Source organism: Pipra filicauda, unplaced genomic scaffold, assembly GCF_003945595.2.
Source record: "Pipra filicauda isolate LSUMZ 115617 unplaced genomic scaffold, ASM394559v2 scaffold344_size1527164_pilon, whole genome shotgun sequence".
NCBI classification, from domain to species: Eukaryota; Metazoa; Chordata; class Aves; order Passeriformes; family Pipridae; genus Pipra; species Pipra filicauda.
This window is the reverse complement of record NW_024104470.1, coordinates 157,040-171,102: the sequence shown is the minus strand read 5'-3', so window position 1 is coordinate 171,102 and position 14,063 is coordinate 157,040. Positions and strand designations below refer to the sequence as shown.

General features: G+C 40.6%; 1 protein-coding gene across 1 annotated transcript in view; it reads left to right on the top strand.

Moving 5' to 3' along the window:
• ADAMTS2 (ADAM metallopeptidase with thrombospondin type 1 motif 2) overlaps positions 1-14,063 on the top strand; it is a 173,533-nt gene that overhangs the window by 52,842 nt on the left and 106,628 nt on the right. Inside the window, exon 3 of the mRNA XM_027724071.2 lies at positions 9,736-9,895. Coding sequence (XP_027579872.2) covers positions 9,736-9,895 — 160 coding nt within the window. The remainder of the gene's footprint in view (positions 1-9,735; positions 9,896-14,063) is intronic.

The window sequence follows — 14,063 nt, the reverse complement described above, 5'->3', positions numbered from 1 at the left end:
CAGGCTGATTTATGCTTCTTGCTTTGCATGTATTTTCTATATCCTCTTTTGTTCAGGGAGTGCATCCTTTACAGGCTCCATTTGACTTGATATATGTTGTGTCCAATTTCTGGTTGCTGCTGGATCTTAATTTCTATTTATTTTGAGAAAATGCATTTTTTTTTAATTTTACCTAAGAATATAGGTACACTTTGTTTTCCAAAACAAAATGTTTCCAACACTCTACCTTCTACTTCAACACTTGCTATTATTTCAGGTTTCTACAGTTATTATCTAACTGTGGTTTTGTCCTTTAGAGGTTTGTGTGTGTATGTAGGTAATTTAAGTTCTTTTCTGCTGTTTGGAGTATGGTGAAAAGTTTATGGTTACCAGAGCCACAGTCTAAGGAACAGGCAGAGGGAACATTCTTGTTCTTCAATTCACACAATATTAAATTGTTTTGTTAGTAGCTGCAACCTTGGCAGGAGTGGAGAAGAAAAATATCAGGAAAAACACAAAGCAGCAAAACCCATGAAAACTGGAGGTGATCAAAATGAGGGAAAGAGAAAATCACATGAGCCACACTCTGTTGGACCAGGTGTCCATGCAAGGCCTTATCTTGTCCTCAAAACTGGCCAGTGGTGAGTGAATGTCTTTGGTGTCTTAACCTATCTCATGTTTGACTTTGCTTTTCCAAGGATGTAAATCACCAGCTACTGCTGTGTTCCCTGAGCCTGTTTTGGACTCAGCTGATGTTCTTTATTTCTTCCTCTGCAGAAGTCTGCTAAAATGTATTTGTTATTGTGCAATGATTAAACCTTGTTCCTTGAACTGTAGGTGCCAGCAATGTAAAGAATAAGGAATGTTAATTTAAATGTTAATTTAAAGAATTTTATGGACAAGTTTTTGAGTTGGTTTTGCATAAGGCTGCCTATAATATTACAGGATAAAATTTCTGTCAGAGTTTCTTTTTTTGTTTGTTTCCTGGTATGTCCAAGCTTTTCTCATCAACAATTCTTATTCTCTCTATGCTTTCAGAGCTTGGAGAGTTATCATATGCCTCCCTTCCTCTTTGTCATACAGACAAATAGTGCACATTAATTCTTTGATTTAATCCTTCTTAATAAGCCTGTTCCTCCGGGGATTAATTATTTTAGTTTCTGTATTGTATCTTGCACTTTGTTGACATCTTGTACTGGGAGCCTACAACTGAGTGCAGTATAAAATTGAAAGCTCATCTCTCATTAGTTTTTCATGCTCCCATTTGGATAACAGCTTTCCAGGTTCATTTGTCTGAAACAGAGTAAGGGAGAGAAGGTTAAAATAAATCTGTCTATAGGATGTGGAGAGAAAAACAAGCCCCAGCAGTAATAACCTTTTGTTACTTTTGTTTTCCCCCACCCTTATGAGCATCCAGTTAGAGTAAAACTTGCATTTAGCAGGGAAGGACCCTGTCTGATTTCCAAGCCATGAATTCCTGGACCTGTGGCTGGATTTGGGTTATGAGCTGTTGCATGGAATGGTGTGAAGAGGGTGTGAGATGCTCTCTCCTAGGGGGGAATTTTTACCTGCTGGGGGTCTTGCGAATGTCAGAGGCTGCAGATCATGGACACTGGGTTCTGCCAAGGTGCACATCTCAGTAGGGTGGTGATTTTGGGGTGAGCTCCCTGAGCCTACGCACTGTGTGGCAGTGTGGGCACTGGAGCTGCTCTGTAAGAAGGGCTGGTGTGGCACTGGGAGAAAGAGGAGATGGGAATGGCCCAGGCCAGAGCTGACTCCTGCTGCCCTGCAACTTATGCTCTGCAGTCCATGCTCTCCCCTGGAATATGCGTTGCTGCAGAACCTCTTCCTAAGGGAAGAGTTGGGGTTTTTATAGGAAAATTTAAATTACTTTAAATGCTAAGTTTTCACTCAGATGAATTTAGTATATATTTTTTTTTTAAATATTGTAAACCTTAGTTTGTAGTCTGGATCTTTTTATCCTGTTTACCATAGCAAAGACTCAGACTCCATTTCCTAACCATTAATGGATCTGATCCAGTCCTGCTGAATTCAGGATGAAGACAATTTTTGTGAGTCTGCAGCAATGCTTTGGTGAAAGTCTTTGGCCTATCTTATATAGAACATCAGACTAAACTACTTTAATATTTATGAATCCATTTATAAATCCTGGCCTTGAGATTTATGAATGTGACACCCGTTGACTTCAGTGGGTGGTGATTTGTGCCTTAAGCAAATGTATTTTTGAAAAGAAACTTGTGTTGCAACTGTCCCATTTTGTGAAGGTTTGAGCTGAAGAGCTTTCCAGTCAGGCTTGTTTTGTTTTCTTGCAGAATGTCAATTTTTATTGCTGAGGGTAGGACTCAACTATGTGTTTTGTCAAAGTGTCCTCAGAAATGCTTTATTTCAAATGGTTCCCTGTGATAAAATTGGGAAAGTTAATCTTTTTGGATCTTGCTGTTAGCAAATTCATGGGCTTGATATTCATGCTTTTCCTCCCTGAAAGATTAAAACTGAGAAACTCTGTTGCAGGGAACTGCAATTACTATTCCCTGCTTGCAACAACAGCAATCAAGTTTACAATCCCCTGAGTCGGCAAAATCTGCTGCATTTATCATTTTCATTCTTAACAGCTATTTAATAACTCACCTCTTCCCCACTTGGAATTACACATACCTGTGGACATCAAGCCTAGAGACTTTCCAAAATGTTCTTGCTTAAGCATTATTTTGGGTAAAAATACTGGTTGTGTTTAAAAAGCTACAGGATTGTAACAGCTCTTGCAGTTGAGCTCATTGCAGACGAGATTCCTACTGGTCATGTAGAGGTATCCCAAAGGTGGAAGCCACCCTGGTAGAGGTGCTGTGCTGTTTCCAGCTCTGAATTTCCCTGCTCAGAAGCCTCTCTTATGCTTTTGCAGGCTGTACTCTGCAAAAGGAGTATCTATGGCAAATACAGAAAGTCGTGGTTTTTTGTATTACCTAAACCTTTTGAAAATGAGATTTACCTCTTGTGATCTGCAGGAATTCATAAGCTAGTGGCTGCTAGGACAGGGCAGATTATGGGGGACAGGCACAGGAGATTTACTGGAGGGAAGTGGTGCTTGGGGTCGTGGCCTCGGTCTGCTGGTGCTGCTGGCCCTGGGCAGGTGCTGAGTGGCAGAGGAGAGAATGTGGTAATTTTCTTGTAAAGACAGAGAAGTTGGAAGCAATGTTTTTAGCATTGCTCACTGGCGAAAGCCAGGCATTGTGGCCAGGACCCTAGTCTGGAAATTTGCTGGCACTGCTTTGTGAAATCGCTTTGTGTCTGTTCGCTCGATGGTTCAGTGAGAATGAGACACAGTCTGTCTCACTATTGTGTCCCTTAAAAACCACAGAAAACCCTTCTGAGTTTCTAAAATGAGTTATACCATACAACTGCAAGATTTGGGTTCAGATCCTCATCTGCTGTAACTAATGCAGCTCTCATAACTTCAGTTATATTGGCTGAGATTTGTCCCCCTGCTGTTATCAATCACACCTGCGACTGTGTAGTCTCTAAGCTGGGCTCCGGGGACAAAATTTTATTTTTGGTAGCAGTGGAAGCGTGTAGATGCATGAATGGATGGATATCCATCCTCCCTTGAGCAACAAGGACTGTAGAAAGCAAGGCTGGGGAATAGCTCCTGTATGGTGCTGTTCATTAGTAGATCTCAAAGTACAGTAAAAATGTGACCTTATCCCCATTCTGCAGAGAATAAATGGGGGCCCTAAGGAACACACAGCTTCCATAGGGTTACCCAGCAGGCTCTGTGTCTCTGCTAGTCTGGCTCTGTAATTCCTATGTGTATCCTTAATTATTCGCCCCCTTATTTTTTTGGGGATATACAAAAATAAAGCAACTTCATTGCAAACCAACTTGAAAAAAAGCTGAAAAATACTAAGAGTAATAAAAATATAAATGTTCAGTTGAAAACTTCCTCCTCCAGCCTGAATAGATAGGTGTAGCTTTAAGGCAGCAGCAGCATCCAGCAAAGTAAGTGCCAGTATGTTCCAAATATTTGCTACAATTCCTTCAGTCCCTCATTTCACTGTGACAGAAGATGAATTTGCAGCACTGCACAATTCTTCCTCTGCAATACTTCAGTAGTTCAAGGCATGTTCTGAAAGAATCAAATGCAAATATGACATAGGAAGGGTTTTTGGTTTTGTTTGTTTTTTTTTTTTTCATTGTTACCTACGTGAATTTAGCTAAATGGAAATAAAATGCCAAACACATCTTTTCCTGAATCAGTGTACTGTGTGGTTGGGAATGAAGACACTGCAGAAGGGAAAACATTGAGAGACCCCATGTGGGCAGGGATGAGTTTGGAAGGTCTGTGGTATGTCCTTCACTCTGCCTCATTCCCCAGGTGATCTTGCTCCTGGTGCATCAGGTCCATTCTAATGGAACTGAACAAACAGCATTTCCATTCTTGACTTCAGCACTGGAAGGACGGGTCTGTTATTGTTTGGAAAAAGCATGTTCCTGTGGTTCTCAGACCTAGAAAAGGATCATAAAATTAACACGTGGAATTTGCTTTCTAATTCTCTGCTATACTAGTGCCAGTTTGGTCAAATGTCTAACGGTTGTATATTTAGGGTACAGATGTGTTGATATAAACATAGAATTAGATGTTGTCCAACATGTTGTCCTGCAAATATAAATATTTTCTCTTTCAAGTCATCTACAGAGTATTTTTGGCAACTGTATAGTTAAATGCATATCTCTCTCATCTTCTCTGTGAATTGATTGTTGGGAGGACCCTATAGTGCAAATTCCCTTCTGGAGCCTTCACTGGTATCACAGGGAGTGCAGGCTCATAACCCAGGCACTGAGGTTAAATATCAGATATTTTGTAGCTCCCTTTGGTTTCAGGAAAATAATCTGAAATTCAAGGCTGTATTTAGGATTTGTTCATACACAGGTATGTCATTTGGCTAGTTACCTTTTTAAGACTCAGATACTCAAAAAACCCAAAAAGCTCTTTATTTACAGAAATGCTGTTTCTAAGAGTTTCTGAAACACTCTGGTTTTGTAGGCTACTGGTTTAATTAACTAAGCAGACACATGGATTTTTTATATTAATTTCATGTTTGTTCACATTTAATTTTATCTTCCTATCTGTATCATGTGCTCAGAGATTGGGAAGTAAATCTGCCTTTACATGGCAGTGAGAGAAACTTTGTAAAGCTGTACTAATGAGGAAGAAAACGAGCATTAATTAAACTTGCGATTACAGGATGGGCCGAGGCTCTGGAGTCCTGAAGCAGCAGTTAGATGGGTTATTTCATTACAGCCCAGAACAGGGAGCTGTGATGGGAATGGGAATGAGGAGACAATTAAGTCACTCACCAAGTGCAGAGCCAGAGAGACATTTAATTATCCACAGGAGCTAACGCTCTGAAACCTGGAGTTTTCTGTACATCTAAATATGCCAGGCAGTTTTTCTGTCAAATTAGACTTCTAAAGAGTGTCTTTAGAAATGCAAGAAGGGTTGAGAGTGTTGAGGAGAAGGGAGAAGAAACCTGCTTTTCAGCTGAGCTCTGTGGTGCGGTGGCAAAGCACTGGCAGGTCTCCTGGGCTGGAGAGGAGATCTCCATCGTGGTGGACAGGATTATTGTAATTAATTTAGGCAGAAAGCCCATGTGGCTGCTGGCATTGCCAGTATATGTAGATCCTGTGGTCCTTGAAAACCTTGGAAGGAGGTCTTCGGGGATGCACGGGAGCCCTGTTAACCCCAAAAGAGATTAGTGGAACTCTAAACACCAACCCTGTGTGTTGCAATGGACTAATCTGTGGCATATCAATGTAATTCATGTCGTAATTAGACAGGACAGTCACACTCTGCCTTCCTTGTGAGTTTTTTCCTGTGTGGCTTTCACTTCTAAATAACCGCCTTGGTAACCTTAGCAGAGGTTTTGATTCTCTGAACTGCCGTTTCCTTTTGATTAAGTGTCTTCTGCTTTAGTCTTTAATGCATATTAATGAGTGCCAAGCAGTGCTTGACTTGAGTAATTTGCAACTGGGATCTAAAAGCCCCTGGAAGAAAGGCCTGGGGATATCCCACTTTGGGAAATAGTGGAATATTATAGACTCTTTGCTACAGTTTGGTGCATTCCAAAGGCAAACAGTTTTTCCATTAATTTATATTTTCATTAGTCACAGGACATAGTCTCTCCTGCCATCATTATTTAGCAATATTCCCATATGCAGTTCAGTTTCAAGTTAAAAGTCGCAGAAAAGGAGGGGAAGGGTAACAGTTAGCTCAGCATTTTTTTCCAGAATTGGAATTCCTTTCCATGAGGATGTGCAATCCCATGCCTAATTCTGAATTGCACAGCATGTATGTGGCTGCAGGGTCATAGTGCAGAGTGGGCACTGCTAATCCATAACTCCTAGAGGTACAGCATTTCCAGGATGGGTGGCAAGCAGTGTAGGATAGAAAAACACTGCTGGCAGAAGGTACTTTTAAACTCTTAAAGTTCATGAAAGCAACTACTCTGATTCCCTTCAGAACTTTTCGGGAAACTGGTAATGGAAAGCCTTAATTCTGCTTTCACATCACACGGAGTAAATGTCCAGATGATGATGGTCCAAGAATTTTCTGAAGACCTTCTAATTGAAGGAAAGGAACAGGTGTGCTCAAACAATACAGCATTTCTGTTTTAGTCACCCAGAGGCTGCAATTTCTCCAGGAAATTGCAGCAACTTTAATGCTCTCTGTTGTCATCATAAACTTGGTGGTTGTCTGAGAGTTGTCTTGGCATGACAGGCTGGCTGGCACAAGGGTGATGGCATCTGTGGATAAGAAGAGGACTGATGGAAGGTGAAGGATGTGAACAAACCCCTGCACAACACTGGTGTTGGGTTGATGACTAAAAGCAATCTCCCTTTCATGGTGGCTTTTTGAGGTTGTTTTGAGTAGTATCAGAAAAAAATGCAATAGGCAATTGATCTTGAGTACTTCATGTTCAAAGCACTTGGCAAAAAAAATAACAAATCAGCCCTTGTAATTATCCTGCAAGACTGTTGTTATGCTGCCTCACAGGTGGAGAAATGGAAGTAAAGAGGTTAAATGTCTTGCTCAAAGCAGCAAGGAAATGTGTGGTGGAGACTTTCAGGAGCCCCACATATTTCTTAATGAATCATTTATAACTGTGGTTGTATTATTAGGCAGTTGGCTTGACCTGTGGATTGCTGTAGGAATTCTGCCTTGCCATCTAAATGAATTTTCTTCTTAAAATCTTGAAAAAGACATTTTTTCTTTAATTATTTCATGACGATATGTTGGTTAAATCAAAGACTGTGTAGGACACGCAATACATAAAAACACGTAATTCTTGAACAGTTCAAACACACATTCTTTCCTAATAATTCCAACCAAAAATAATTGATATGTTTCTCAGGTGTCACCTTCATCTTCTCAGGAGGGAGAATTCACTCTGACCAGCTGTTTTCATTTCCAAAAGGCCACCATGCCCTGGAAGCTAAAGTTCACCTATAACAGTTGTGCTTCTGTCTAATCAGTTCAACTACTGAGTGTAGAAGTTGCTTATCTGTTAATATTCTTAGAAGATCTAAATTCCTCCAAACTCCCATCAGTATTCCCTGCTGCATACAGTGTACAGCAGCATTTTCCCCAGTATCCTGAATTATGGTCTGCATTCCAAACTAAGGTCTGGCATTAGATGCTTAGTTAACACTAGGTTTGATGAACCCAGAAATATATAGGAACCTGTGCACAGCCATGTTGTTTTTTTTTTAACTTAGAAAAAACAAAATCACATTTTTTTTTCGCTACAGTCAAGCTCTCAGTGTATTTCTCCTGGGCATATGTATGGTGTTTGCATCATACCCTGTGCAGCTGAGCTCGCAAATGTTTGTTCCTTCTTGATCTTTAGTTGTGCATTTATAAAAAGATTTTAGGATTTCTGGATATAATACTTAATATCCAGAAGAAGTGTGTGTGTGTGTAATGCAATTGGAATACACATTAAAAGGAGGGTAACATCACCTCTGAATTTTTCATGTATTCCATTTTACAGCAGAAGATCAGCTTTTGTCTCTCTGGGTTCAGTACTTATTTTCTTGGTTGTTTTGGCTTCCTTGAGCCTACTGAGCCTGTCTCACCTTTTCTATGTCTGATGTGGAATCTAAATTAGATAAGAAGAAACAGAACATGATTTCAAATTCAGTTTTCTCTATACAGGCAGGATGGCATCAGTTTAAATTGCTTCGATATAATTTTGCGTCTTTAATCCTTCCTCTTCAATCTGTTTTTGTATACATTATATATATGAATTCTGGGACTGGAAATCTTGCCTAATGTAAGTTAAGACATGACAGATGAACCTGACATTTTTCCAAGGAGGGAACTAGTGAACATACTGTATTTATAGCAGTAGGAATGTAGTTTGCTGCTTGTAGAAGAAAAATATGTGTTGTATGAGAACTTTAGTGTGGGGTTATGAGAAGAGTGTTTAGATGATACTTGTTTCAAGTGAGGATTCTGGGTTCAAAGGAGCCAAAACTGGTTCTCCTGAAGCTTGAGATAGGCCTTCAGCAAACAGGGAATTTAGGCTCCCAGAAGCTCAGATAGCAAGATGAAGTGTGTCACAGTGTTGAGGTGTTCTCCTGTGTCCAGCTTGGAACTCCAGTGACTTCAGGATCATCAGTGGGCAGAGAGGGAAAGAGCGTGATGAAGGAGCTTCTGAAGGTTGGATCTGGAGCTTCTCTCAATAATCATCTGAACTATTTCATTCATGTCATTAGCAAGACTTTCTGTCTACAAGCTGAGAGTTCATTAGTTTGAGTTCTCAAGCATGGATGTTCAAATATATGCAGAAAAATTGATTCAAGCCAACCATCTCTGCAAGCAGCTCTTGGCTGCTGTGATCTTCTGCAGTAGGGCAGGACTGCAAGAGGAGGCAGACCCAAATCATCCAGGTGCCCAAGTTACTTCACCTGCATAAAGATGATGAAAAGTCTTTTTCTTTTTAAAGTTTTCAGTCTTTATGAGGGTTTCTCCTGAACACAGTGAAAATTGCTTGGATGATATTCCTTAGGGGTGCTCTGTAGAAGTGCAAATTTCTTTTTTCATACCAGAATATCTGGTCCAGTCTGCATAAGATTTATTTTTTAGCAATGCACTACTGACACTTTTTTAAAACTAGTTGTGGCTAATTCTTGAAAGATTATTTTGTTGGCTGAACCCTTTGTGTCAAGGGGGGAATAATCACAAAGCTTATCTGCTTGCAAGTAAGACATAGTATTTTTCCATCCTGCTCCTGAACAGAAAGGCTGACTCTACATTTTTTGACTAGAACTGCACATCAGGACCAGCTTATGGCATGAACTGATCCTTTATTTAGCAGAAATAGTAAACACTGGGGCGGTCTGGGCTTGATGGATAGCTAAGGTCATCATAACCTGCATTTTAGCTGTTTTTTAATGGAGAGGGTATTTCCTAGACAGATTCTTAAACCTATACTTCACTCATGTGGCTCAAGGAGAAGTCCTTTAGGCTCAGGGTTGTACCTTTTGTCCTTTCTTGTCAAGCTGGGGAAGTGATGCTTTGTTTTGCTCTAATAAAGAATTCACCTGGTTTCCTTTCTGCATCCTAATTGCTCTCCAGGGAGCACTAAAGTGTGCTTAAGCATATTGTAACTGTTTACTCATAACGCCTGCTGTATGTGCAGTAATGCCAAGTGTTCCATCTCTGCCCTGTCCCTACAGGCTGGCATGATCCGCACGGACAAGGACGAGTTCTTCATTGAACCTCTGGAGAAGGGGGCCCGGGAGGAGGAGGAGGGAGGAGGCAGAACACACGTGGTCTATCGCAGAGCAGCTGCCAAGAAGCAGCTTCCTATTGAGAATGTGGATACCCTGTATAAAGGTAAGGCAAGCTGATGTATAAAGTGTAGCTGAAGGCAGGTAGCCAGTGTGATCTGCTACCTCCGGCTTTTGTATCCTTGAGAATGAAATGTGTTCTTCTCCCTCCAAGGATGAAAAAGTGTGGAAGGAGTTGAACACTTTAGCTGGGATAAGCAAACATTGCAGCAGCCAAAACCATCTCCAGGATGGTGGAAATGACTTTGCTTTAAAGAGTTTCCTTGGCTCCAGAGATAGCCAACATAAAGTTGTGTGTCCCACTGAGTCCCCGGGTGAGAGCAGAAGAGGGGGGTGGTGGACGACACAGCAGTGCAGAGGTGCCTGTGCTGGGGGCAGGTGGCACTGCTGGCTTGGCAGAGGCTGTGTTGGGAGGCTGCAACAAGGACACCAAGGCTAATGTGGTACATGGGCTTCTCACTGAGTGTCTTTGCTGGGCTGGATTAATCCCAACAGGGAATAATGGTATCTCCAGTATGAACACAAACTGTCTTGATTTATTTATGTGCTACCAAGTGTGGAATTTAACGTATTAAGTATGTGATAGACAGTGATGGAATAGCAGGAATTAAACATAAACACCAATTCTATGCAGTGTTTTCTATTTGTCTGATAACTGCTTGGATATTGCATCCTTTTTTCTAAATAAATAAGGGATGCAAATCTGGTAAGTAGATGTTTTGACAGCTGATGTTAACACTGAAATTAACTGGGTCATTTGAGTGGAAACAACAAAATAGCTACATTTTTGTTCCAAATGTGTGTACCAAACTGCAGAGTTATTTGTCACTCATACCCCAGTATTATCTTATTTCAGTATAATAGGTTTTCAAGAATAGGAAGCAAGGAACAGAGAGCCAGAGAGGTGAAGCACTGAAATTAGGGTCATGTGAACAATAGAAGTTTCTCAGTGTTCAAATGGGAACAAGGATTAAAAAGAAAGCAAGCAATAGCATTCAACCAACCTTTTTTTTCCACCTTGGAAATAACCCATGTAATTTTGTGGCTGACACAGTGCTGTGGGGAGACTCTTCTGGCTGCCTTTGTACTCACTGTGGAGCAGAGCTGGGGAATGCAGGAGTCTGAGAGCCACAATCCCAGAAGGACTGGATGGTAGATAGGATGGAAGTTGCTCTATTAGTAGATGTTGATAAAAATATTGCATGTTGGAAAATATCAACCGCTCACTGTGTTTCCTCCTAAACAAAAGAGACTTGATTTCGTTCACACCTTATGGCAGTATTTTTGTTTTTGGACGGTAAATATTCCTCAGGAGTAGGAGTCTGGTACACAGCAAAGTGTAAACTGTAGATCAGCTCCAGTTATTGGCATGCAGTACCTGCGAGAGGAGGCTCTGACAGCAGTGTCTGAAAACACCCCTCTCAAGTGCTGTGTGGCTTCTCGAGGAGCTGAGGGTGGCACTGCCCGCCGTGCTGGGCAGCAAAGCCACACACCGTGTCTGATGCCACCAGACTTCCGTGTCTGTCACCTCACTTGCACAAGGGCTGGAGTTTGCAGGCTCTGGTACAAAGGCACAAAGTAATCAAAGCCTTCAGCCAGCACTGGGGGGTTGAACAGCGAGGCTGAACTCATGCGGGCCGGGCTGAGACGTAGCAGTGACCTTGTCTGGATCAGCAGGAGTTGGGGATAGGTAGGAATAGTTGTGATAGTTCACATTTTAAAGTAAAGAAATATTTAGTAATCTAAAGTAGTCTTCCTTTCTACCCCACCATCTTTTGATTGTAAACTTTGTTACAGATTAGTTTTCATTTTGGAAATAACCTACTGCAGTGCAAAGGGGATTTTTTTTCCATGCAATTCTTTGCCTTTAACAAAGAAAGTGAACAGGCACTCCAAAAATGGTCTGTTCCCTACTTTTTATTAAACCTGGCTTCCCACCTCTGACTTGCTCTAGGCAACAGGCACGGAAAGGACGTGCTTTCAGAAATTGTAATTTTATTTCCCAGTTTGTCTCTTTACAGAATGCATTGAGTTTTGGTTTAACAAACATCAAAACATTTAGTGACTGGGTGTTGAGAAGGGTGCTGTGCTGCGTGTTTCCATAGTGCTCTAAATTGATCGATGGGCTGATTTAGGAAATACTTAGTAGGGTACTTTCAGCATGCTGTATCTATTAAAAAAAAAAAGAAAGAGGTTAACCAAGAGCACTCCCCCTCTTCCAACATCCCTGGAGACAACTGCATTGTTGCCAAATCCCATAAATTTACATGTGATGAATTGTAACACTTGGACTATTTTTAAAGGTCCAGCCTCCAGGAATCTTATGAATATGTGATGATTTTTTTTTTTTCCCCTAGGTAAGCTTCTGGTTCTTTTAACTGTTGAAAAAAATCTTTAGTTTCTGGCTGTGTAAATATTTTAAGGTAATGAGTAACACAAAGTTTATGTATTCCATAGTTTTTAAGACAGCATCTTTCAAAGTCCCATGATATGTTAATTTAATCCCATGATTTGGGAGGGGATTGTGAGTCATGATTTTTGAATGTTTCACTTTGGATAGATAGATACAAATTCCTTATAAATATTCCTATTTCTGGCACTCTTTTCACAAGAAATAGGACAAGATGTTCTCTCCCCAGTGAAACAGGAGGGGAAGGAATGGAAAACTCCATGAACTTGGAGTTGGGTGGGTCAGTTGTCATTTCAAGGGCTTGGGTCTGCAGTGAGCAGTGGCCACGCTGGACCTCACACAACACAAGGCTCTGGGGTTTACTATTAAATGCAGTTTTTTTGTTGAGTAGTTTGTTGAAGAACTTGCTGCTCAACTCAACATGCATCTCCCATGGCTGCCCAGGCAGAGAGCTCCAACATGGAGCTGCAGGACAGCAGGAGAGAGGCCCCTGAAGCTGATGAACAGCTGAACTTCCCAGAAGACAACCAGAACTAATGGAAGATCCATTGACTGGTTGTGAGTGTAGATTCACCAAAAAAAAAAAGAAAGATTTTTAAAAAAAAAATTTCATTTTCCACACCATGGAAATAAACTCTAATTATGTCAACAGATACAGTGAGGTGAACCTGACAGCAGGGTTATTCTAGCATTTTCCATACGATGCTGTCTATATTTTAATATTATAGCAAAAGAAATTGAGATTTTGTTCCATCTGTTTGAAAAATATAAACAAACAAACCCCACGACCTCCTAAACCCTGGTGGGATCAAGGCATGCATCTAGTTTTGTGAAGGCTCTGCTGGCGTGCTGGGTTTTGAGCAGTGGAATGTCCTGGGAAGGATCTGCCCTGAAAGGAGCGGCAGAGCTCTGCTCTGATTTCAGACTGTGCCAGGTTTGCTTCTGCATTTACATAAAACGCTACCAGAATATTGGGAAACGTAAATAGTTGTTTTGGCAGCCTGAATAACTTGTTTTGACTGGTGTGGGATTATCTGGTGTTGGCGAGAATGACAGAGTATGGGGTGTGATATTTCTGCCTCCTCTTCCCCTCTCAAACAGTACCATTTGTCAATGTACTGGAAAAATGTAAGCATCACGTTTTAGGCAAGTAATAATCTTCAGCAGAGTAATACTGTGTGGGTCTGTGTGAGGTCAATACAAATTAGGCTAATTGTTTCAGAAAGAGAAATATTTTCATGTAGTGGCTGATGTATTGCAGGTATGGCGAGAATAAATTCTATTTTTTCTGGCGACTGCTCTTACTGCTTGCATGCATATAGTAATTTATCTTCCTCTAGATAAAAATAAGCAGCATGTTGAAAATATTTTAATATTTCCAGTTGAATTCCTTCTTACAAACATAAAAAATGTTGCTTCATAGCAGTAAAACTAGCTACATGATAAAACTGGAATTAAATAGATGAGCTAGAGTAGGTTGGTTTTTTTCTTAAATGTTCTTTGGATGTTAAGTGAAGAGATGGTAAGTATTTGATTGATGGTTATGATGAGGTCTGGAAAGCTAGCTTGATTTTTTTGTCTCTAAAGACAACCTGATTATCAGGCTTGTAAGCTTTAATATCACATTTCCCCAGCTAAATTACTGTGTCTGTTATGTTGATCAGCTGAGAGGAAATGATTATACTAAAACTTCCTTAAGGCTGGCCTTTTCTCTCAAAATCATTGTTTAAATATGGTGCTTTGAGTTTTACTGTATTGCTTGATTGATGAGAAACAGAAACTCAGCTTCAGTGACAGTTTTATT